The sequence below is a fragment of the Salvelinus fontinalis genome, chromosome 32, assembly GCF_029448725.1.
Source record: "Salvelinus fontinalis isolate EN_2023a chromosome 32, ASM2944872v1, whole genome shotgun sequence".
NCBI lineage: Eukaryota > Metazoa > Chordata > Actinopteri > Salmoniformes > Salmonidae > Salvelinus > Salvelinus fontinalis.
The window spans coordinates 41,550,588-41,577,059 of record NC_074696.1 but is presented as its reverse complement, the minus strand read 5'-3'; the positions used below and the strand labels follow the sequence as shown (position 1 = coordinate 41,577,059).

The 26,472-nt window shown below is 42.7% G+C and overlaps 1 protein-coding gene across 1 annotated transcript; it reads right to left on the bottom strand.

Moving 5' to 3' along the window:
• Window positions 1-4,154: 4,154 nt before the first annotated feature.
• spaca4l (sperm acrosome associated 4 like) lies at window positions 4,155-13,746 on the bottom strand. The gene is made up of 3 exons (XM_055894712.1): window positions 13,584-13,746; window positions 5,134-5,244; window positions 4,155-4,615 (listed from the first exon to the last, which is right to left on the bottom strand). The coding sequence occupies exons 1-3, from the start codon at window positions 13,633-13,635 to the stop codon at window positions 4,389-4,391; spliced, it is 390 nt and encodes a 129-aa protein (XP_055750687.1). The 5' UTR covers window positions 13,636-13,746; the 3' UTR covers window positions 4,155-4,388.
• Between the last annotated feature and the right edge of the window lie 12,726 nt (window positions 13,747-26,472).

Below are 26,472 nucleotides of genomic sequence, written 5' to 3'. Positions count from 1 at the left end.
TACGTCGGGACTGCCGGGCGTGGTGGCTCCTTGCTGTCCCCAGTCCGCCTGGCCTTGCTGCTGTTCTGCCTGCGGTTATGGAACCGCCACCCGTCCCAGACCTGTTGTTTTTCAACTCTTAATGATCGGCTATGAAAAGCCAACTGAATATTATTCATGATTATTATTTGACCATGCTTGTCACTTATGAACATTTTTGAACATCTTGGCATAGTTCTGTTATAATCTCCACCCGGCACAGCCAGAAGAGGACTGGCCACCCCTCATAGCCTGGTTCCTCTCTAGGTTTCTTCCTAGGTTTTGGCCTTTCTAGGGAGTTTTTCCTAGCCACCGTGCTTCTACACCTGCATTCTAGCTGTTTGGGGTTTTAGGCTGGGTCTCTGTACAGCACTTCGAGACATTAGCTGATGTACGAAGGGCTATATAAAATAAACTTGATTGATTGATTGATTGTCAGCCTGGCCAATGTTGAATGTTTATCCTTTTAAGCTTTGAAAAAAGACCCTTAAACCCAGACTTGGACCACACACCCACTCCTCTGAATAGCAGGCTAGTGATTGCTTTGCCATGCTTGCAGTTAGCCACTGATTCCATCCAAACCGCTCATTGCTGAAATTGCAATTTCCAACTTGTTGTGTAATGTTTATGTCCAATAGCCAATGAGCACTGATACATTTTATCTATAATTTCTCTTCATTATTTCTCTTTATATGACAAGGATAGAAAAATATGTGCCAGTAGATTGTCAACTTGATTCATGATGATGATTACTAGCTTGCTAGCTAAGATTTTGAAAGTATGATGTTGACATGATCAGTCCAATCACAGTTACTGTAGATATAATGTGATTTGACTTCATTTTATCTGTGGCCAATGACCTTGAGCCTTCTTGAATGGGTACTTCTAATGTAACTCTATGGCAGCACCCAAGTGCTTGAATTTTCAAGCTCAACTGTAGATTTAGCGGTGACCTAGTGTCCCCATGAGTGACAGAACACTGAGCCAATAACGGCGCAACTAGAGAACATTACCAACCCCAACGCTCTGCCCCACCTGCCTTGAATGACCGGTCGCCACTGAGTATATGCAATGCCCACAAAAAAAGTGGGCATACTGCTTATACCTCAGTATAGCACTCACTACACCACAGGCCCTTTTGTGTTTCACAAAGTGGGCTCTCTCACTTGTGTGCTGTTATTATGGTTGCTGTCCTTTCAGAATGAGGAACCGGTCACACACTGAAGGTTCACCACTGCTCAAACATGTCTATATGAAGGCTGTTAAGATAATGTATTCATGTTTCAAGAATATTTGGCGAAGCGGTTTTATGCGCTGACCAAATGGAAGTTACATAATTCTGTTTTCTACTCTGCTGGTCTCAGGAAGATGTTAAGTCCTCACTGTTCGAGACCGAGTAAAGACCAAGTACAAATGTATCTGACACCGAGACACTATGTAAGTACACATGTATCTGACACCGAGACACTGTGTGGTCTTGAGTACTACAACACTGACTGCAGTTACTGCACTTTTACTGCAATTTCAAAACTGCAATCGTATTTTGCAAGGAATACAATCAAGATATGAAAAACTACTGATTTCAGCTCCAAAATAATAGCCCTCAATCACACAGAACAATGTTGTTTATTTTTTGTGACTTTGGAGCACCAGTCTGCCTACACTAGTCACTGCTCAACATTCATCGTAAATTGTGGAATTGAGTTTAATCGGCTAATCTAAATTACACTTACAAAAAATTCATCTGCATCCCCTGTCAAAAGATAATGCCGCTGTCTCCTACTGCAGCCTAAAGCACATTTTCTATCCGCCTATTTGCGAGTTAGGGTAGGGTGCAGGCCCCAGACGGTTGTGGATGGGTTATTAGCAATACTAATATTGGGTTATTAGCAAATACTGCTTGTACTTGACTACTGAACACATAGGCATGTTATAGAAAATATGTGACAATAGAAATGTTTTGACAATGTTTTCACCAGCTTTTGAATTGGTATGAGTGGGCACTGGAGGGGAAGAAGGAAACCTGTATGTCCTGCTAAGCCACAAATTGAAAAATGGTTTGTTTGGGAGTGGAAAAAATGTTATGACAACAATAGACAATAGCAAAGCATTCAGAAGGCAGGGGATTTTGTAGAAGCTTTAAACATGTATTGAATTCTTGCAACTTATTTTGCAGCCAAATATAGTATACACATTTCCAGCTTAAAAAAGGTTTTACAAGCAAAAAAAGTGATCAGATATACATAAATCAGTCAACCCATTTCCCGTTAGTACACAGCTAACATTAAATTAGTACACAGTTCTTCCCAAACAAGGAAATACCACAGACAAATCTCCAATGAACCTAAAAAAGAATCCCAATAACAATAACACAAATAGCACTTAAAAGCTTTATTTAACTCTATACTGAACAAAATAAACGCAACATGCTACAATTTCAAAAAATATACTGATTTACAGTTCATATAAGGAAATCAGTCAATAGAAATAAATGAATTAGGCCCTAATCTATGGGTTTCACATGACTGTGCATAGGCCTAACCACTTGAAAGCCAGGCCCAGACAATCAGAATGAGTTTTCCCCCACAAAAGGGTTTTATTACAGACAGAAATATTCCAGTGTCATCAGCTGTCCAGGTTGCTGGTCTCAGACAATCCCGCAGGTAACGAAGCCAAATTCTCTTAAACAATGTTGGAGATGGCTTATGCTAGAGAAAATAACATTACATTCTCTGGCAACAGTTCTGATGGACATTCCTGTAGTCAGCATGCCAATTGCAGGCTCCTTCAAAACTTGAGACATCTGTGGCATTGTGTTGCGTGACAAAACTGCACATTTTAGTGGCCTTCTGTTCCCAGCACAAGGTGCACATATGTAATGATTATGCAGTTTAATCAGCTTCCACCTCAGGTGGATGGATTATTTTGGCAAAGGAAAAAAAATGCTCACTAGCGATGTACACAAATTTGTGCACAACATTTGAGAGAAATAAGGTTTTTGTGCGTATGGAACATTTCTAGGATCTTTTATTTCACCAACACTTTACATGTTGCGTTTACATTTTTGTTCAGTATACATTCTAATCTTGCCAGATAAATACAATAATTACTTTAGGCAAAAAGGAATTCAATTAAATCCCTAGTCAACACAAGTTGAACCACATTGTTGTTTGCCCTTTCTAGAAACAGATGCCTTGTTCAAAACTGAAAAATACCAGGTCAAATCATGACATCAGTGATCTTCGGGTTAGAAAGTCTGAGCTCTAGAAAGAGGCCCGAGTCAGAATTCCGATTTGGATGATCTTTCAAATAGATTTTTCCTCAGTCGGAGCTAGTCCCCCCCCCCCCCCCCCCCCCCAGAGTTCCCAGTTGTTTTGAACTGACTTAAGTCGGAGATCTCCGAATTCCCAGTTGTTTTGAACGTGGCAAAACAGACCAGTCTAGCAACTGTCCCTCCTTCCTTTGGTCTAGGTCAGGGGTGGGCAATTCCAGTCCTCGAGGGCCTGAATAGTGTCACAGTTTTGCCCCAGCTAACACACCTGACTCCAATAATCACCTAATCATGATCTTCAGTTTAGAATTCAATTTGATTAATCAGCTGTGTTTGCTAGGGATGGGAAAAAAGTGTGTCACCAATCAGGCCCTCGAGGACTGGAGTTGCCCGCCAATGGTCTAGGTCATCATGTAGCTCAAGAATGGGGGCAACATATGAGGTCACACAGCAACTGCATTATTCATTGTAAACTGAGTGATCAGTGGAGCTCCCCAACACCAAGTGGGGCTGGATAATGGGAGAATTAACAGTGAACATCAATTTGAAATAGTGGTTAGAAATAAGCATTCGTAACCAACACCAGAGATAGAAAATAGTCTTTGTTAGCCGAGCTCCCTATTGAAGATTAATGAATTGTCTGTCAGTATGAACAGTCATTGGTTATATAATGCTGACTGACCGATCTCCATCTTACTAAAGTGTCTGAAGACATCTGCTCAATTATGTTAATAGCATTCCATACAAACGAGGTTTAATCCAATGCTTTCCATAAGTGCAACTGAATAAGGGTCTGTGTAAGCTAGTCTGTGTTTGAACAACTGCATTTCATCAAACAAATTGAGAGATTTCCAGAGGCATGAAGGACAAATCAAATTCTTTAATAGAAATAATTTAGAAGTTTAGCTGGTATATGGTACACTTTAACAGATGTTTCCTCCTTGGCCTAAATTACACAAACTTAATGCAGTTCTTATACACACGGACCGATTGGTGCTAATGTTTGATGAGTGCGTGTGGGTGTGTGAATCATCAACCTACATGTATATCAACCTCTGCATATGTATGTGTGTAGGCCACAGAGGGCTTCATACACCCCTTACACCAGGACTTTGGTCATGAAGGCAGTGGTCAGGGTGGCGAGGGCCAGGGGCAGGATGCTCATTCGGGGCAGGCCCGGGGCAGCGTTACACAGGTCCTTGTCACAGCAGGCCTTGAATATGTTGTACACTGTGTGGTTGGAGCTGGCAGGGAAATTGGTTGTGGTCGTCTTGTTGCATTCATCCACTTTCAGGCAGCCTTTCATCTTGACGTCCACAAACTTAGCTGTGGATGAAAAGGAACACAGAAAAAAACGTAATTACTTAGGCTTTGTCGTGCCAAACACATACAGTAAGGCCTCTTAAATTGACAAACTATGAAAAGCAAGTTGTTCTTCATTAACTTTTGCCGCAAGACAGAATGCTGGAAAGTGACATTTAAGCATCTGCAAAAGGAATATTTGCAGGTTGTCTTCCTTCCCTGTTTGCTTCTGAAGAGGACAGAGGCACTATGGGGTGTAAAAACAAACTAGCCAAAAAAATAAGTAAATAAACAAATATCCTTACATTCGAACTTGTCTTTTCTTACCAACACTGATTTTGCTGATAGCGGCTTTGAGGAAAGTTCTTACTTGCAATGACTGCAATATGTGGTTGTTTATCTACAGTACCTTAGTTGAATGCACTGACTAAGTCGCTCTGGATAAAGCGTCTGCTAAATTATTACAATGTAAATATAAGACATATGAGCCACCCATGACCGGTGTCGGCCAGGCCTTGGGTCCTTTGGTCTTGGGTCCTTACCTGCCTTTCCCACGCCGCTGAAACAATTGTCCCCGTCATTGCAGTTGACTTCGGTGGTGTAGCACAAGTCCCAGATGCCCAAGTCACATTTGTAGCACTTCAGAGCCTGGCCTGGGATAACAGAGATGGAAAGAAAAAAAATAAGCAATAAATTACCATATGCCATTGTACAAATTCTCATGTTCAAGTAAACATTCTTGTAGATAACTCCCTTGACCACTTGTTGATGCAATTCTACGTCATTGGGACCTGTTTGTCTCTAAACATGGGATGAGTCAAACAATGATTTAGCCGTTGACACTCCCCGGTTTTGCTGACTGCACTTTAGTGGATGAAAAGCCCAACCTGCGCAAGTCATTATGATGTTTGTTCATAGAAGGGCATAGTTGTTAGACAATTTGTCCACTTCTCAAGACACAGGGCGAATGCTTTGAGTGTAGCCCTCTTTAGCTCTTGATAGGGAAATACAAAATGGCTGCTTCCCAGTAAGTGCCACTCCAGACAGAGAACCAATTGGGTCTGGGAACTACCCTTTGACCCCATAATTCTTATGCCCTTCATAATGAGTAGTTTGGTGCTTTTAGGGGTTGGAGGAGGAATGGTCCGCCATAAACTACAGAATTAACCAAATGACAGTGAGACCCATAAATTCAACCAATTAGTTGCAAGCCGGAAAGTCCCTGAGCAAGTTCTGACTTATGCAAATAACACTACAGACACGCAGTACCTAAAGGGAGTTAAATACCTGTCCATGAAGTCATGTGTGACAAACTCCTCCCATGACTGGATCCATCATGGAAAGGCATACCTTTGTAGGTGACGTGCACACATTGACACATACAGTAAATACACCATTTTGTTTGTTCCTTGTTTGAGTAAAGTTACTCAGTCCATTTGCATTCATGCCATTCAAGTGGTAAAGACGTCATCATGGGACGATTCTACAGAACAGCAGAGCTGCCATTTTAAATGAGCGACGCATATTGGTCACATTTAGGTAACAACTTCATTTTTAAAAGAGGGAAAACATGGCGTGGCCTTCAGTTATGAATGTCTGGTTGACAAAACAACAAATAATCTAAGCAATTTGGGATTGAGCCAAGGAACATTGAGCTGCTTAGCAAGGTTGTAAAAATGCCACGCCAACACCTGACCCTCCCCAACCCCTTCCCAAACACTGGTTTCGGTCACACCCCATGGAAAAGGAGTTCACAAGAGACTCGGGTTACAAAGAAAATGCCACTCCTGTTCCAAACAAACAAAACAAAACATACACTGAACAAAAATATGAACGCAACATGTAAAGTCACAGAAACATTCCATACGCACAAAAAGCTATTTCTCTCAAATTTGTGCACAAATGAGTTTACATCCCTGTTAGTGAGCATTTATCCTTTTCCAAGATAATCCTTCCACGTGACAGGTGTGCCATATCAAGAAGCTGATTAAACAGCACCTTGTGCTGGGGACAATAAAAGGCCCCTCTAAAATGTGCAGTTTTGTCACACAGCACAATGTCACAAATGTCTCAAGTTTTGAAGGAGCCTGCAGGAATGTCCACCAGAGCTATTGCCTGAGAATTGAATGTTAATTTTTCTCTACTATAAGCCGGCTCCAACATTGTTTTAGAGAATTTGACATTACGTCCAACCGGCCTCACAACCGCAGACCACGTGTATGCAACGTGTGGGCGAGCGGTTTACTGAGTTATGAACAGAGTACCCCATGGTGGCAGTGGGGTTATGGTATGGGCAGGCATAAGCTATGGACAATGAACATAGTTGTATTTTATCGATGGCAATTTGAATGCACAAAAATATTGTGACGAGATCCTGAGTCCCATTTTTCCAGTGGATGCATATCTGTATTCCCAGTCATGTGAAATCCATAGATTAGGGCCTAATACATTTATTTCAATTGACTGATTTCCTCATATGAACTGCAACTCAGTATAATCAATTAAATTGTTGCATGTTGTGTATTTTTGTTCTGTGTACATTGAGTGCATCCCCACAATCCAACCAAATGACTCAGGTGTTTGATCACGTGTAAAGAGGGACGCAACAGAATCTCTTTGTCGGCTTGGGTGTCCACTTATATCAAAGACCATCATTATGTGATCTTGCAGACATCGATTCAGCTTTGATCTAACTTTATTTAACGAGCATCGTTTACCTGAGTACCCTGCTCTCTACGTATAAAGTAGAAAATATATACACATGCGCAGAATGTGGTCTGAACTTTTGTCTGGTGGACTAAAGATCCCGAAAAAGTGATTGCCAAGTGATCTGATCATTCAATCAATGTTTGAATTCCATTCTTTAGGTTCAAATAACAAATAAGGTGTCCTTCCGGGAAGGACAAATACATCCTTGAGAGAGAACGCAGATGAGTAAGACATGTCAGCGCACAAGTAAACTTCCACTTGTCAAAAACCCTCCCACTCAAGAATGCTTTCACAAAAATGTATTCAGGCTGCGTTTACACAGGCAGCCAAATTCGGATATTTTTCCACCTATTGGTCTTTAGACTAATCAGATCAGCTCTTTTGACAATAATTGGTCAAAAAATCTGAATTGGGCTGCCTGTGTAAATGCTGTCTAAGTGGCGGTTTCCGATAGACAGATTAAGTTTTAAAAAGCTATTTTAATAGACATTCTCTACTGACCATACTTTTTAGTTCAGGAATGGGTTTAAATCTGTCTGGGAAACCAGCCCTTAGAGTGAAAACAATCAACTGTCCTCAATCAGAATGCCTCTTCCCCTACATACAGGCCAACATCACGTAAATGAGTCATGCATGACATGATGCACATTTCTCGGTCAGCCTCTGCCTGGAGGTTTTGGGCCACGCCTTGACTTTACCCCCTTCAGAAATCCTGTCAAATTGGTTCCTTTCACACCACCAAACTGTCACCGCCTCACATACACACACTCATACAGTCGAAACACAGGTAACAGTCAGGTTTCGCAAACAAAGCTGCCTCTTGGCTTACACACTTGGCTGTATTCAAGCCACAACAGGTAATTTACAGACGCAATGAGGGGTTAAGTTAAGGATGAGCGCACAAGCCTTGATTGGGTAATACGGAGCACGGGGATGATGTTCACAATTGGTCTCCACCATCTCTCCACCATCTGTCATTATTGTTACCTTTCAGAGGACTGCGGACACAGTGCCCATTGAGTATGAATAAACAGCTGCTCGTACAACTACAAGATAATGATCATGTGGCCTAGGACTATCAAAATGTTTTGCTTTAGTGCTTTTTGATGATTATTATTAACCATATGGCTTGTTATATGTACCACATAAGGGGAATTATTATTACATGAACAAAGTGTGATGCCGTCATAATTACACACAAGAGACAACTATTTGAGGACATTGTAGTCAAATAGTTGGGGGGGGGGACTGACCTGATCATCAGTTGTATTGTCCCCTGTACAGTCAGTCCCCAGGCATATATACACTGAGTGTACAAAACATTAGGAACACCTTCCTAGTATTGAGTTGCATACCCTTTTGCCCTCAGGACAGCATGGGGGCATGGACTCAACGAGGTGTCGAAAGTGTTCCGCAGGGATGCTGGCCCATGTTGACACCAACGCTTCCAAGAATTGTGTCAAGTTGGCAGGATGTCCTTTGGGTGGTGGACCATTGTTGATACACACGGGAAACTTTTGAGCGTGAAAAACCCAGCAGTTTTGCGGTTTTTGACACTCAAACCAGTGCGCCTGGCACCTACTACCATACCCCGTTCAAAGGCACTTCAATCTTTTGTCTTAAAAATCCTTCTTTAACCTGTTCCCTCCCCTTCATCATTGAAGTAGATTTAACAAGTGACATCAACAAGGGATCATAGATTTCAACTGGTCCGTCTATGTGATGGAAAGAGAAGCTGTTTCTAATGGTTTGTACACTCAGTGTATGTTTTTGTATATTGTCTGGTGTCGTTTTTATGTCCTGTAAGGAGTTTTTACCCTGGGTACATACTGCTGGCGGAATTGGAAGGAACAGTAACATTGACAAAGAGGTTGGGTATTGTGTATTTAATGAAAGAACCAATACTGTATTGTGTATGTGGCCAAATAGGAGAGCAGATCGAGTTACTCTGTTCAACTGGTTTCAGATCAGGGCCCATAACCACAAACCACAGTGCCAAGTACCACAGTTCAAATCAGACTACTGTTGCACTCTACAGTTCACTCACTGCAACTACGTCAAATGAGTTTATCAGTTCATTATGAGACCCCATGATGGAAACCATGGATACCATAACTGGGATTCCAAAACACCAAACATTGGTCAAAATGCATTTCAATGAATCCTCTTCAAAGTAAGGCATTTGTGTTGGGATATTGATAAGCAAATCAAGTCTTGATACAGATTTCTAACATTAAAACCAAAGTTGTCCACATGATGGCAATGTTGCCTGAGACTGCCATGGTGTGTCCTGTCTTCTAACCAAGAGCCTGGATCGGAAGTATTCAATAGGGATGCTAATAAATCAAATCAAAAAGGTATATTTGACAATTACAAAATACCATCAATCCCGTGACCTGCGTTACTGCAGTTGTCAAATCAGATCTAGAGCCAGTCTTCACAACCCTAATTGAGCAAACACGTTTTACCTTAAGGGTAGTCAGTAATATATACTAGTTTTACTCCATACTGTCCCTGAAAGGTTTAAACTAATATGACTTCCTGTAATTGCCAATACCTTCCACCCACAAGGCTTAGGACCAAACACCTAACCTTAACGAACTGCTTTCTTAATGTCGCTGTCACAACATTAACACGAAGTTGCAACGTTGAGCTCAATCTAACTGAGCTACAGACATCTCCCTTTGGCCTGCTCTCCACACAGTATACTAAGAGGCTTATTAGCCTACACAACAGCTAAGTGATCAGGGTCACGGCATCAATATAACTGGCCGTGAATCAAACCTGTGACACCAGGGGTGTATTCATTAGACAAAGACCGTAGCAAACAGTTACAAAATGTTTGGCAATTGAAACCGTTTATTCCAAACTGAGGTAGGCCCCTCCCCATTTCATTCCTTTTGGCTCCTAGTGAATACACCCTAGAGCATGTATTCCCAAACTGGGGTACGCGCAATGCTGTCGGGGGTACGCCAAATAAAAATGTGATTCACATTTACAAAATATATAATTCTTAATATATATTTTAAATAAAAAACAAATAATACATTTTCAAACATTCCATTTATATTTTCCAACCGGGCTATACATTTGGGTGAAGTTTTTCTCTCGCCCGAGTAGCCTTGTTTCACTGCCAAAAATAAAATGAAACCATCTAGTGTTCAGCAAAATAACATGACAAAGTAAAATATATAGGTAGCCTAGTCAAATAATTAACATCCAATCACATTAACTGTTACTCTCTCATGGGACCGTATGTAGCCAAACGTAGCTGCTGCTCATTCTGTTTGCTTGAAAATAGATAAATGGTTAAAAAAAAAGTAAGGCCCACATCCAGAGACACACATACCAGCTCTACTGGTAGTACTGCTACTACCAGCAGTACTACACCTGCACCTGTCGACGACACAAGTTGTTCTGCTTCCACGAACACATCCAATGTTAACATCAGTAATTCTACATTTGTTGTTTGTCCAGCTAGCATGGACACTAACAGTTGTGTCTGATGCAGCCGAAGAGCTACTGCCCCCTTACCAGGGAAAGCACCGAACAGACAGGGACGTTGGACCGTCGAAGAGGCGCAAATATGATGAGAACTACATTGATTTTGGGTTCACTTATATTGGGAGTAGTGCCTTTCCTCAGCCACAGTGTGTTATACGTGCAAAAGTACTCTCTCACAACTCAATGAAACCTTCACTCTTGCGCAGACATTTAGAAACAAAACATGCCCATTTGAAAAATAAGGCACAGAGTTTTTTGAGTGAGAATTAAGATGACTTTCGAGTAGTAAGACATGTATAAAAGCAACAGAGACCATTAATAAGAAGGGGCTAGAAGCGTCTTATATGGTGACCTACCTAGTGGTTAAGACAGGCAAGCCCCATACTATTGTGGAGGACTTAATTCTTCCTGTGGTCACAGATATGGCTGGGACAATGCTAGGGGAAAAGGCCCAAAAAACTATACAGACAATGTCTTCATCAAACACTTTCACGACGCATCAGTGACACGGCAGGAGATATTTTGAAACAATTACTGCTTCGCATGCAAGCCAGTGAATTATATGTGTTACAGCTGGATGAGTCAACAGACGTGGCGGGCTTGGCACAACTCCTGGTATATGTCCAATACGTTTATGTGGGGTCAATTAAGTAAAACATCCTCTTCTGCAAACCACTGGAACCCAGGACAACAGGAGAGGATATTTTTTAAGTACTGGACAGCTTTGTGTCATCAAATGGACTTTGATCAAGATCTGTTGGCATCTGTACTGATGGTGCAAAAGCCATGACAGGGAGACATAGTGGAGTGATAGCGCTAGCAGTTGCTCCCGATGCCACTTGGGTACACTGCAGTATCCACGAGAGGCTCTTGCTGCCAAGGAAATGCCTGACAGCTTGAAAGACATTTTGGACACTACAGTGAAAATGGTTAACTCTGTTCAAGCGAGGTTCCTGAACTCTCGTGTATTTCCTGCACTATGCAATGATATGGGCAGCGCTACATATCATGAACTAAATCTAGGATTACAGGGACTCTCCGCAACTATTTTCAATGTGCGGGGCAAAATTGAGGCTATGATTAAGAAGTTGGAGCTCTACTCCATCTGCATTAACAAGGACAACACACAGGTATTTCCATCGTTTGATTTTTTGTGTGAAAATGAACACAATCTTACGGACAATGTCAAATGTGATATAGCGAAGCACCTGAGTGAGTTAGGTGCGCAATTACGCAGGTACTTTCCCGAAACGGATGACACAAACAACTGTATTCGTTATCCCAATTCATGCCCTGCCTCCAGTCCTCTTACCGATATCTGAACAAGAGAACCTCATCGAAATTGCAACAAGCGGTTCTGTGAAATCTTTATTTAAATCAGAAGCCACTGCCAGATTTCTGGATTGGGCTGCACTCAGAATATCCTGCCTTGGCAAATCGCACTGTTAAGACACTGATGCCCTTTGCAACCACGTACCTATGTGAGAGTGGATTCTCGGCCCTCACTAGCATGAAAACTAAATACAGGCACAGACTGTGTGGGAAAAGATGTAAGACAGACTCTCTCCAATACAACCCAAAATTGCAGAGTTATGTGCATCCTTTCAAGCACACCCTTCTCAATAACCCGTGGTGAATTATTCACAATTTTCGATGAACAAATAAGGTTTTATATGTAAGATGGTTAAATAAGGAGAAAAATTATATATTATTATTTGTGCCCTGGTCCTATAAGAGCTCTTTGTCACTTTCCACAAGCCGTGTTGTGACAAACTCACACTCATTCTTATGTTTAATACATTTATCATATAGTGTGTGTGTGGCAGGCTTACAATAATGGCAAAAAAACTACATTTGAGAGTGCGCTGACCCTGGTGCTAGAGGGGTACGCAGCTGGAGGTTGACTGGTTGAATGTTTGAAGGGGTATGGGACTATAAAAAGTTGGGGAACCACTGCCCTAGAGCACTACTCTCAGGATGACCGATACTCTGCAAGTTACGTGCCAAAAGGGGAAGTCAGCATAACTACATTTTCTTAGGTCTTAGTTTCACTAAAATGATCCCGAAAATATTTGGTAAAGGTCATGAGGAATACATATTCACAATTCAGGAAGAACTCAATCAAGGTCGACAACTGCAGAAAATCATATAGTAAGGGTGTGGTTTGAAACCGGAGATGGGGACGAAGACTTGTTTAGCGGGACTAAGTTCTATAAACTAAGGGTCATACATAAAGGCAAGAAATTGTTTATTTAGTCTTGAACAATTGAATATTCTGACCAATTCGCTCATAAAGGGGTCAGTTCCCCCAAACTGGTTTCCTTACCCTGTAAACGGTCTATGGTCATGATTTTTATTGTAACCCGCGTATGGGAGAATCTGAGCCTTCAACTACAAACACTAGGCTGCGTTTACACAGGCAGCCCATTTGAGATATTAAAAAATATATATACTAATAATTGGTATTTTGACCAATCAGACCAGTTTTTTTGCCAATAATTGGGCAAAGATCAGAAATACGGACTTAAGACGTCCACATGTTCTAATTGATTGTATTCAGATGTAAAGCTTGCCTATTTATATGATAAACTATAATGCCTCTTTGCAATAAATTGAAAGTATACATAGTTTTCGAATGATGAAAAAACGAACATCATTTTGACTACCCAATTCATTACAATGGTATCAAACATTTTGTTTAGGCCATCAAAATTATAGGCTAACTAAACAACGATTGAAATAAGCAAACAAATACAGTTGACAAACTATTTTATCTTACCAACTGCAAAACACAGGCCAACTGCGAAAATGCTGAGAAGAATTCTGTTCATCTTGGAAAATATTTTTAAAAAGATCAGTGTCGACAACTTTACCAGAGTTTTTTTCCGTGCCTCTATATGGACAGTTAGCTAATGTGATCAAATATCCAAATTCGTCACCAACTCGCCATTTATAATTTCCCACCCATTTTCACAGACGCGTCACCGTTATCCTATTCAACATAGAAGTGTCTGGGCCACGTTCAGTTGCTAAACGTTCTTGAACGTTGCCGATATAAATTCCATCAAGAGGGCCGACCCACTGAGCACAGACGTAAATTCAATGTATTTTCCGCCCTGCAATAGGCTATGTGCAAGCCAATTCAACCTGTGTCGACATGCTAGAACAGATCACTGTCTGAAGTTGTCTGAACAGAAACGATCTTCCTCCAGCACTAAGAAAAAACACAATTATTTCCGTTATTGGCTTTGCTTCTGCAATGCAAGGTTGCTATTCTGTTTTTTTTTTACTTGTTTTCATGGCAACACACTTGGAACAAACTGGTGCAATAACGTTGATTCAATGTAATTTGACAACGAATTGTGACGTTGGAAAATACAAAGGCTTTGAAAAGTCATAAATTTAAAGGATTTATTATTTTTTTTAATGGGGGGGGGGGGGTGAAATTTCAACCACAGGATTATGTCATCATGACAACCAAATCTCAACACAGACAAACCTTGAATAAAATATGTTTACGTGTTATATTTAGAACAACATCAAATGTTCAATGTTATATCCACTGTTATGAAGAAAAAAAACTATAGGCTGGGCAGCACCTCCTATTGGAGAATTGATCTATCTACAGCTACCTCTAGACCTCCCGTCCAAGGTTTTAACCAAGCCCAGCTATCATATTTGTCACTGACTATTACCAACATACTATCATGAGAATGATTGTTGAGAGATCTCCACTTAAAAAATTCAATACGTTCACTGTTGCTATGGAAGACATTCCAAAGGGTAGGCTTAACAGAGCGAATGAAATGTGGCCATACTTTATCAATCGTCAATGATGTTATTTAGGCCTACAGTATATAGCATTTGCAAAGTCATCAACAGATATGGTCTCAATTCAACTTAGAAATAACAAAAAATAGACTCCACAATAGGCCTAGGGTTTCAAGCTCCGGTTGATGTCAAATGTAATGATATTTTGGTTGTTAACACAACCAAATATCAACATTGGAAGTAGATGTACTGTATCTTCTGCTTGGCTAGTTCCATCTGTGCCACTGGCTTAAATCCCAGTTTGTGTAAAAATAAAAAATAAATGATATGTTGAATTCACATCCTCCATCTCAACCAAAAATGTAAGTTAATAAAGAATAGGACTAAATCAAACCTTTCAGTTACTGGCCATCAATCAAACACAATTCAATATTACTTTTTTAATACAGTAAATAGCCTAAAGTTAAGGCTATAATCTTACAAAGTAATCTCACATTTAACCTTAAAATGAGTAACACATCCATGGCCACATTGAGGTTACTGTAACTACACTGCTCAAAAAAATAAAGGGAACACACTTTGTGGCCTGCTGGAGGTCATTTTGCAGGGCTCTGGCAGTGCTCCTCCTTGCACAAAGGCGGAGGTAGCGGTCCCGCTGCTGGGTTGTTGCCCTCCTACGGCCTCCTCCACGTCTCCTGATGTACTGGCCTGTCTCCTGGTAGCGCCTGCATGCTCTGGACACTACGCTGACAGACACAGCAAACCTTTTTGCCACAGTTCGCATTGATGTGCCATCCTGGATGAACTGCACTACCTGAGCCACTTGTGTGGGTTGTAGACTCCGTCTCATGCTACCACTAGAGTGAGAGCACCGCCAGCATTCAAAAGTGACCAAAACATCAGCCAGGAAGCATAGGAACTGAGAAGTGGTCTGTGGTCACCACCTGCAGAATCACTCCTTTTTTGGGGGTGTCTTGCTAATTGCCTATAATTTCCACCTTTTGTCTATTCCATTTGCACAACAGCATGTGAAATTTATTGTCAATCAGTGTTGCTTCCTAAGTGGACAGTTTGATTTCACAGAAGTGTGATTGACTTGGAGTTACATTGTATTGTTTAAGTGTTCCCTTTATTTTTTTGAGCAGTGTATAAATGTATTATTGTGTAATAATATGAAGTTTGCATGTTCAAGATCCCATGCATAGGTCATAACAGGTCTGTTGAGATCTTCACAAATGCTGTAGCCTAATGATCTGCGCAGAATTTCGAACGGCATTGATTACTTGTACTTTTAATGTAATCTCAACTGCAAGCCAGGTCATTTGGTTCTGCTATTAGATGAAGCACAGTGACATCACATGACCTGTTGTATAAATAAACAAAATATCTGACATTGTAATCCCATTTGAACTTTGATGTGCTTTTAAATGGTTGAATGTGCAGTGATAGACATTTGAGTGACCACTGGACCAAAATTCAGACATTGTCTTTCCATTGAAATGTGGATGTTCTTTTAGTTGATTGAAACCATAGTGATAACACATTGGAAATTCAACTAACTTTTTAGTGGGTGACTATACAGTAGATTGTAACCTTTGAACAAGGTCTCAATCAAATATTACCCAATTATCCACAATGAAATTAAGTCGTGTGCCCAGTCGGAAGTCTGGTCTTGCAGTCTGTGCAAGCATCTCTAAATTGTGCTCATGATATGTCAGTCTCTCATTTTAATCTTTGTCAGCAAAAGACAAAGCAGTTAGCGAATTAGTGAACATTGACTCCCACCAGTGTAACTGGAAAAGCAAATATTGGTTACTTTTGAAAAGTACTGCTTGAGTTTATCTTGAATCATTGTTTCCCTATCCTGTTGCAAGATATTCTGTAATTGAGTCAATATTGTTTGTGATACTATGTGCATTTGCGTGGTCGGTGACTTTGAGCAGGAAAGACTGTGGGTGGCTTTAAGGGGCGTTTGTGTCTCCTCTTCAGAGGGCAACAGTTATGAAATACCTTCATCAGAGTCATTACTTCAAACCCTGAATGCAGTCTTTGTTTTGCCCACAGATCCCAGAGTCTCTGACATGTTTCTCAACTGTTGTCATTATAGCAAAGGGCATTTGGGAGTGAACAACAATGCTAATCTCTATTCTGATCAGTCACTGCAGCAGAAGAGATCCCAGGAGTTATACAAGAGAGAAGGATAAATAGGACTATGGAAAGGATTGGAGAGGTAGAGCTTTTGATTATATAATGTAATTTTGGACAAGAATTCGTCCTCCAAAAGTGTTTTTTCTGGAGTTGCAGCTGGCTTAAAATTATTTTTAAAAACAATTGTAAGAAAGAGCCTACTGTAGATGTTAGGACTAGGAGTAAGATATTTTTTCAACATTTGCGTACGAAAGGGTGTGGTGATGCCAGCAGGTTTGGTGCGGGAACATGTCACATGACTCTGTGAGCAACAGGCATACTGTCACGGGTAATGTGCTGTTACACTAATTGTTTTCCCTCGTTCCAACTTCAGACTATACATGCATTTCCATATAACATAACATACGCGAGCACACACTCAAACACAGATCGACTGAACACGTTTTTGTGGATTCTTTTGGATTCTCTCATACAAATTCAATCCCTCTTATATTTTTTTAAATTACGGTATGTTGCCCAATGCAATCACTTGAGTGCTCTACCCAGAAAGCAAACACTTGATCACAAAAACACAATTGTTAAATAATGGTCATACCAGTAAGAAACAAAGGAGAAACTTGTTGGCCTCCTGCCCAGTGTGCCCAGGGTGTGTGAGGAGAGACCAAGGGAGGGACATGGCCTTAGTCCTGATGCTGTGGTCAAAACTCCTGAGTCACGTAGGCACTCCTCCTTTCCCTGGAAAATGTGACGGAGTCAGGGCAGGCACATGGTTGCATACTGCTCATTTTACTAAAGAGGAACAGCACTGGCTTTGGGAAAAAGTAGACGACAATAGTCTTCATAACATATAGTCACTGGCAAGGCTTCACAGTTTTGGGATTTTGCCATGGCATTGGTCTTTCTTGTTTACACAGAAAAACACATGAAGGAAAACGTTTCAGAGATTAAGCAGATTTTTTACATTTTAAATATCTTATAGAGTAGATACAGTGCCGTGAAAAAGTATCGCCTCCTTTCTGATTTTCTCTATTTTTGCATATGGTCTTATACTGAATGTTATCAGATCTTCAACCGAAACCTAATATTAGATAAAGGGAACCTGAGATTACAACTAACAAAACAAATGTATACTTCTTTTTTTTACTCTTGCATGCAGAACTGCTTTAACTCAGTGACATTTGTGGGTTTTCAAGCAGGAACTGCTTGTTTCAAGTCTTGCCACAACATCTCAATTGGAATTAGGTCTGGACTTTGACTAGGCCATTCCAAACCTTCACATTTGTTGCTTTTTAACAATCTCATTGTAGACTTGATTGTGCGTTTTGGATCATTGTCTTGCTCCATGACACAGCTGCACTTCAGCTTCAGCTCACAGACAGATGTCCTGACATTCTCCTGTAGAATTCTCTGATACAGAGCAGAATTCATGGTTCTTTCTGTTAAGGCAAGTCGTACATGTCCTGAGGCAGCAAAGCATCCCCAAACCATCACACTACCACCACCATGCTTGACCGTTGGAGTGAGGTTCTTACTGTGAAATGCAGTGTTTGGTCACCAAACATAAATGGGACCCATGTCGTCCAAAATGTTCACTGAATTTTTTCAAAAATACACCTGGAAGCACCTGGATGATCATCAAAACTCTTGGAAGAATGTTCTATGGACAGATGAGTCAAAAGTATAAATGATCTAAATGTCATTGGCAGATAATTTAGCTTATTTTAACCTATTATTTAATAGGCTTAATACAAGTAATGCATCTTATTTGTAATGCATCTTCTAAGATATTTTTAAAGATATTTTTTCCTTAATACAACAATTAAGGTCAAATATATATATTGTTTTATATTGTAAATTAAGATAATCGTGAAGAAAATGTACTACTTCTGTCACGACTTCCGCCGAGGTCGGTCCCTCTCCTCGTACGGGCGGCGTTCGGCGGTCGACGTCACTGGTCTTCTAGCCATCGCTGATCCATCTTTCATTTTCCATTGGTTTTGTCTTTATTTTCAATACACCTGGTTTTCATTGTCCAATTACATGTTCATGTATTTAACCCTCTGTTTCCCCCATGTTTGTTGTGCTGATTATTTCTATGTTCAGTTCGGTTCATGATGGCTGGTTTTTCTACGGGTGCTGTGTTCACCCGTGCGTAATATTTACCGTTGGGTTTTTTGTCAAGTGTATTTGTTTACCCTGTGCCTTTATTTTTTGAGTAAATTACGTTGCTCCCTCATTTTGCTCTTCTGCGCCTGACTTCATGCACCAGCTACACTCACCCTCTGACAGAATCACGCACCAAACCATATGGAATCAGCAGGAGCAGACAACCCTGGATTAGGGGTCGAGGAGCGCGTCCAGCAGCATGCGGCTATGTTACAACATCTCGGCATCGCCATGGATCGCGTCCTGCAGAATCTGGACCGCTGGGAGAAAAGAGGAGTTCCTCCAGTGCATCCACTATCACCACCAAGGACACCACTACACACCCCTCCTTCACCTCGTTCCAGTGGGATTCAGCTTGATCTTCCGAAGGAGTATGACGGGACGGCTGCGGGATGTCAGGGGTTGCTACTCCAGCTGGAACTCTACCTAGTAACCATCTACCCGGCTCCTTCGGGCCGTGAGAGCGTGTCCGCCCTCGTCTCCTGTCTCTCAGGGAAAGCCCTGGAGACACCGCTTCTCCTTCATCCCATACAGCTCGTCCAACTTAGGCAGGGGACGAGGGGCGCACAGGAGTTCTCTCTGGACTTTCGGACCCTGGCCGCTAGCGCGGGATGGAACGACAGGGCCCTGATTGATTACTACCATTGGAGTTTGAGCGAGGACGTCCGTCGGGAGTTAGCCTGCAGGGACACCACTCTCCCCTTTGACCAGCCGGTGGACCTGTCCATCCGGTTTGGATAACCTGCTGGCTACCCGCGGACGTCCAGATCGGGGTCTGTCGATTCCATCCCCCAGCACCACAGCTCCTACACCCATGGAGCTGGGAGGTGCTGCACGTATGGTGACCGGAGGAGGGGCCGGTCCATGCACCATCTGTGGCCGCAGAGGGCACACTGCCGGTCGGTGCTGGAGGAACTCTGGGAGTTGAGGCAGCAGGCAGGGCACTATCGTGTCACCCCAGGTGGGTCGGCACCAGGCTCACCCAGAGCCCTCTGTTGCACACATGTTTGTGTGCATTAACTTTCCTGAGTTTCCCCCGCATTCGCAGCATAAGGCGCTCGTTGATTCAGGCGCAGCTGGGAACTTTATTGACAGATCATTTGCCCGTAGTTTAGGGATCCCTATTGTTCTAGTGGATATGCCCTTCCCAGTTCACGCCCTAGGTAGTCGACCATTGGGGTCGGGGCTAATTAGGGAGGCCACCGCTCCACTGGGCATGGTGACGCGGGAGGATTACAAGGAGAAAATCTGTTTTTTCCTTATTGATTTTCCTGTGTTTCCCGTGGTGCTGGGTATACCCTGTTTGGCCTGTCATGATCCCACTATTTCGTGGCAATAGAGAGCTCTCACGTCTTTCCGTCGGTGCGACTATGGTGGAAAGTCCAGACCAGGTCTCCACCGTGCGCATCCCCTCTGAATATGCCGATTTGACTCTCGCCTTCTGTAAGAAGAAGGTGACTTAATTACCAACCCATCGACGGGGGGGATTGTGCGATAAATCTCCTGGTAGACGCAGCACTTCCCAGGAGTCACGTGTATCCCCTGTCACAAGAGGAGACAGCGGCTATGGAAATATATGTCTCCTAATCCCTGGAGCAGGGGTACATTCGGTCCTCCACTTCACCTGCCTCCTCAAGTTTATTTTTTGTGAAGAAGAAGGATGGAGGTCTGCGCCCGTGTATTGACTATCGAGGCATCAACCAGATCACAGTGAGGCACAGTTACCCCCTACCTCTCATAGCCAGTGCGATTGAGTCAATGCACCGGGTGCGCTTCTTCACAAAATTGCATCTCAGGAGAGCTTACAACCTGGTGCATATCCGGGAGTGGGACGAGTGGAAGACGGCATTTAGTACCACCTCAGGGCACTATGAGTACCTCATCATGCCGTACGGGTTGATGAATGCTCCATCAGTCTTCCAGGCCTTTGTAGACGAGATTCTCCAGGACCTGCACGGGCTGGGTGTAGTGGTGTATATCGATGACATTCTGATACACTCCACTACACGCGCCGAGCATGTGTCCCTGGTGCGCATGGAGCTTGGTCACCTGTTGGAGCATGACCTGTACTTCAAGGCTGAGAAATGCCTGTGTTTTCAACACTCCGTCTCCTTCCTAGGATACCACATCTCCACTTCAGGGGTGGAGATGGAGAGTGACCGCATTACAGCCGTGCGTAATTGGCTGACTCCCACCATGGTAAAGGAAGTGCAGCGGTTTCTAGGGTTTGCCAACTACTACCGGAGGTTTATCCGGGGCTTTGGTCAGGTAGTGGCTCCCATTACCTCACGGCTGAAAGGGGGACTGGTGCGTTTGCAGTGGTCAGCTGAGGCGGACAGGGCTTTTGGTCAGCTGAGGGCTCTGTTTACCTCGGCTTCCGTGCTGGCTCATCTGGAACCCTCTTTGGCGTTCATAGTGGAGGTGGACCTATCCGAGGCTGGGATAGTAGCCGTGCTCTGAATCCTTGCCAGGCAAGGTTTGCCATTTTTTTACCCGTTTTGTTTTCACCCTATCCTACAGACCAGGTTCCCAGAACGCGAAGGCAGATGCACTTTCCCAGAGGAGCGGCCCATGGATCCGACTCTCATACTCCCGGCCTCTTGCCTGGTGGCTCCGGTAGTGTGCCTTCCAATGTCCAGCTGGGCATCTGTACGTTCCGTCTGCTGTCCGCGTCCGTTTGATCTATTGGGCCTATACGTCACCCTCCTCTGGTCATCCGGGCATAGGTCGGACAGTGTAGCTGTCTTAGTGGGAAGTACTAGTGGTCCACTTTAGCTAAGGACGTGAGGGTTTATGTCTCCTCCTGCTCGGTGTGCGCCCAGTGCAAGGCCCCTAGGCACTTGCCCAGAGGGAAGTTACAACCCTTACCCATTCCACAACGGCCGTGGTCGCACCAGTCGGTGTATTTCCTAACGGATTTTCCTCCATCACAGGGTAACACCACAATCCTGGTCGTTGTGGATCGGTTTTCTAAGTCCTGTCGTCTCCTCCCTTTGCCCAGTCTCCCTACGGCCCTACAGACTGCGGAGGCCCTGTTTACACACGTCTTCCGGCACTACGGGGTGCCTGAGGACATTGTATTTGATCGAGGTCCCCAGTTCGCCTCAAGGGTCTGGAGGACGTTCATGGAACGTCTGGGGGTCTCGGTCAGCCTTACCTCGGGTTTACTCCCCGAGATTAACGGGCAGTTGGAGAGAGTGAACCAGGATGTGGGTAGGTTTCTGCGGTCCTATTGCCAGGACCGGCCGGGGGAGTGGGCGGCGTTCGTGCCCTGGGTAGAGATGGCCCAGAACTCGCTCCGCCATTCCTCCACTAACCTCTCCCCCTTCCAGTGCGTATTGGGGTATCAGCCGGTCCTGGTGCCTTGGCATCAGAGCCAGATCGAGGCTCCTGCGGTGGATGGCTGTTTTAGGTGGATGGCTGTTTTACCCTCAACTTCAAAATGGAGATTGCCTCAATGGCGCTGCCCATGCTGTCACTGACGCAATAATGGCACAGATACAAAGATGAGTCCTCAATCTATCCCTATGGGAAATGTAGTAACTTCCTGTAAATGAATAAGCCCTGTATGAATTGTCACACACATGTGACGCACCACGTTGCCAGGAAATAAGACACACAAAGTAAGCCCTTAGAATAGAATAGAGGTTGGATGTATTAGTCATACATTCACACACACATTTTACCTCAGAGCATGTGCTTGCTCGCCCGCATGCATGGCAGAGGGAAGACGTTTTGAGTTGGGTTGAGAGAAAAAAATCCCCTTCATAATGAACCATTGCATTTGTGTAGTGGCATACAGTTGAGCAGATGCGTTTTTAGGATTTCCACACATGGGGAACATTGTTTAGCAGGCTCAAAAAAAAAGAGCCTTTCATAAACACATTTCATACAATTCTATGTCATTTACATGAGAGAAGGCGTTAGCAGAATAATTTTTAATACCACACAAATGACCGAAATGAGTTGCTACTCTGACAATAAAAACAACCTTGCCTTGAATGCAAACAATAGCCCAGGCCAAGGACGAGACACACATATAACCGCTATGGCTTGTGTGTAATGTAATGTAATGGCAACAATGGCAACATATAATGGCAACAATGGCTTGTGTGATGATGTGAGCTCTCTACTGCTCTTATCATACAGTGGACACGTAAGCCTATAGGCCTATGCATGCAATGCCTGTCACGCCCTGGCCTTAGTATTCTTTGTTTTCTTTATTATTTTAGTTAGGTCAGGGTGTGACATGGGGAATGTTTATGTTTTGTTAGTTTTGGGTGTTTATATGGTAAAGGGGTTATGGGGTGTAGTATATGGGTTTGTGTTGAGTGTAGATGTCTAGCGTTGTCTATGTATGTTTAGTTGTCTAGGAGAGTCTATGGTTACCTGAATGAGTTCCCAATTAGAGACAGCTGATTTCGGTTGTCTCTGATTGGGAGCCTTATTTAGGGTAGCCATAGGCTCTCATTGGTTGTGAGTAATTGTCTATGTAGAACGTTTGTAGCCTGTATGTATGTGCACAACGTTTGTAGCTTCACGGTCGTTTTGTTGTTTTGTTCGTTTTGTTAAAGTGTTTCGTGTTTATTTTTGTCATCTTTTAAAATAAAAGAAGATGGCTTATTTTCCAACTGCTGCGTTTTGGTCCGTCAATCCCCCACACGATCGTGACAATGCCCTAATGCATTTAGTGCTCAAATCTCTGACAACTGAGATGGACAAGTATTGTTTTAGGAAAGTAAAAGGTGGTGAGGACTGGAGAACGTCCTCTCCGAGGATGCAACAGAGATCGGAAGACAGAGCCACAGTTTGATTAGGGTTTCTACTTCTCTGAAGAGTCCTCATGTTTGTGGGTGAAGTTGGGCCAAAGTTGAAGCAACTTCTGGGACAGTGCTGTATGGGGTATTTTTTTTGTGATTCCTCCCAACATGTGGAGTTGGAGCTGCAAGCGAACTGCGTCTAGTTGTGTGGGGAGGTGAAGGGACTCAAAGGACTGTGAATCCGTAACCTTATTGACACCAGCAGAGAGTATCGTCCATATCTCTGATGAGTGCACATATTCACTTATCATTAGATCAGTGCAACTTGAAACCTAGTTTTTGGACAATCATTTCCTCCTCCAGGTTAGATGGACTTCATTTTGTATCATTTCTGTTTCCCCTTTTCATAGGCCTAGATTAGATGGTTGCAGACAAGGTTGTTTGTAGTAATCTGTTTGTCAGTGACAGCAGTAGCCTATAGGCCTATACTACCCTGTAATTTTTGTCTTATTAAAAAAGATTCTGCTAATTTCTACAGTCATATAACGTGTAGTAGAACTGCGTGAAATGCGTTTATAAACAGAAAAAGAAAGGAGAAGAAATTATCTTATATAGCCAACAGCCTAGGCCAACTCTAAGCCAGTGGTGGTCAGTACCGTTTAAGATGAGGGAGGACGATTATTTTTTCCATGGGCATGGCCTTATTTCTATTACAGCATATTGGATGACTGTCATTCATATTCCATTCACCCAGTTCAATGTAACATCGATAGGTTTACTACATGATACTCAAATTGTCCCTATACTCTTCATGAGGTTGGTACAACCAAGCCAATGAATTAAAGTTTACAACGTAGGTGCACACAGATCGTGAGAAAGATTTGAGGTGGCAGACAGTGACACGTGGCAAGTCAGAGACACATTAAATACCGCTTTGCATACTATTTCCTGCATCTAGCTGATCTAGGGTGTCATTGTGGCAAAATCTAGGAATAGGGATTTTGCTGTTCTGTTCAAGGACTTTCCAAAACTACTATGAGCCAGGTGACGTCCCGGTCGGCGCGAGGTAGTGCGCAGGCAAATGTGTTGCAAAAGGAGCAGAGAGTTAAAGAACGATAACGAGTAGAGAGGAGCCGAATTCAGAAAGTAACTTATGTTGGAGTGATGTTGGAGAAAAAGTATGTTCAGCTTCTGGAAGAGGATTGTTCCATATCACCGAATGACTGTAATTTCTGCCTTCGGGATTAACGTGAGTTCCATCGACGGAGCTACCTACCAGCCGGCGTGATGCTAGCTAGCTACCCACCGAAGTGATGGATGTCAAAAAATTGTTACCGACATCAGAAGAGAGACGTGATTTAGTTATAAAAGATTACATACAGTTGCAGTCGGGAAGTTTACATACGCTTAAGTTGGAGTCATTAAAACTTGTTTTTCAACAACTCCCCAAAAACAAACCATAGTTTTGGCAAGTCGGTTAGGACATCTACTTTGTGCATGACAGAAGTCATTTTTCCAACAATTGTTTACAGACAGATTATTTCACTTATAACTCACTATCAGAAGTTTACATACACTAAATTGACCGTGCCTTTAAACAGCTTGGAAAATTCCAGAAAATTATGTCATGGCTTTAGAAGCTTCTGATAGGCTAATTGACATAATTTGAGTCAATTGGAGATGTACCTGTGGATTTATTTCAAGGCCTACCTTCAAACTCAGTGCATCTTTGCTTGACATCATGGGAAAATCTAAAGAAATCAGCCAAGACCTCAAAACAAAAAAAATGTGGACCTCCACAAGTCTGGTTCATCCTTGGGAGCAATTTCCAAACGCCTGAAGATACCACGTTCATCTGTACAAACAATAGTACGCAAGTATAAACACCATGGGACCACGCAGCCGTGATACCACTCAGGAAGAAGACGCGTTCTGTCTCCTAGAGATGAACATACTTTGGTGCCAAAAGTGCAAATCAATCTCAGAACAACAGCAAAGGACTTTGTGAAGATACTGGAGGAAACAGGTACAAAGGCATATCAAAAAAAGCACATCTATATCCACAGTAAAAGTAGTCCTATATTGACATAACCTGAAAGGCCGCTCAGGAAGGAAGAATCCACTGCTCCAAAACCGCCATAAAAAAAGCCAGACTACAGTTTGCAACTGCACATGGGGACAAAGATCGTACATTTTGTAGAAATGTCCTCTGGTCAGATGAAACAAAAATAGAACTGTTTGGCCATAATGACCATTGTTATGTTTGGAGGAAAAAGGGTGAGGCTTTGCAAGCCAAAGAACACCATCCCAACCGTGAAGCATGGGGGTGGCAGCATCATGTTGTGGGGTGCTTTGCTGCAGGAGGGACTGGTGCACTTCACAAAATACATGGCATCATGAGGCAGGAAAATGATGTGGATATTTTGAAGAAACATCTCAAGACATCAGTTAGGATGTTAAAGCTTGGTCGCAAATGGGTCTTCCAAATGGACAGTGACCCCAAGCATTATGATCAGTGATTAGACCCCAAGCAACTTCCAAAGTTGTGGCAAAATGGCTTAAGGAAAGGAACAAATTCAAGGTATTGGAGTGGCCATCACAAAGCTTTAGAATCCTATAGAAAATTTGTGGGCAGAACTGAAAAAGCATATGTGAGCAAGGAGGCCTACAAACCTAACTCAGTTACACCAGCTCTGTCAGGAGGAATGGGCCAAAATTCACCCAACTTATTGTGGGAAGCTTGTGGAAGGCTACCCAAAACGTTTGACCCAAGTCAAACAATTTTAAAGCAATGCTAACAAATACTAATTGAGTGTATGTAAA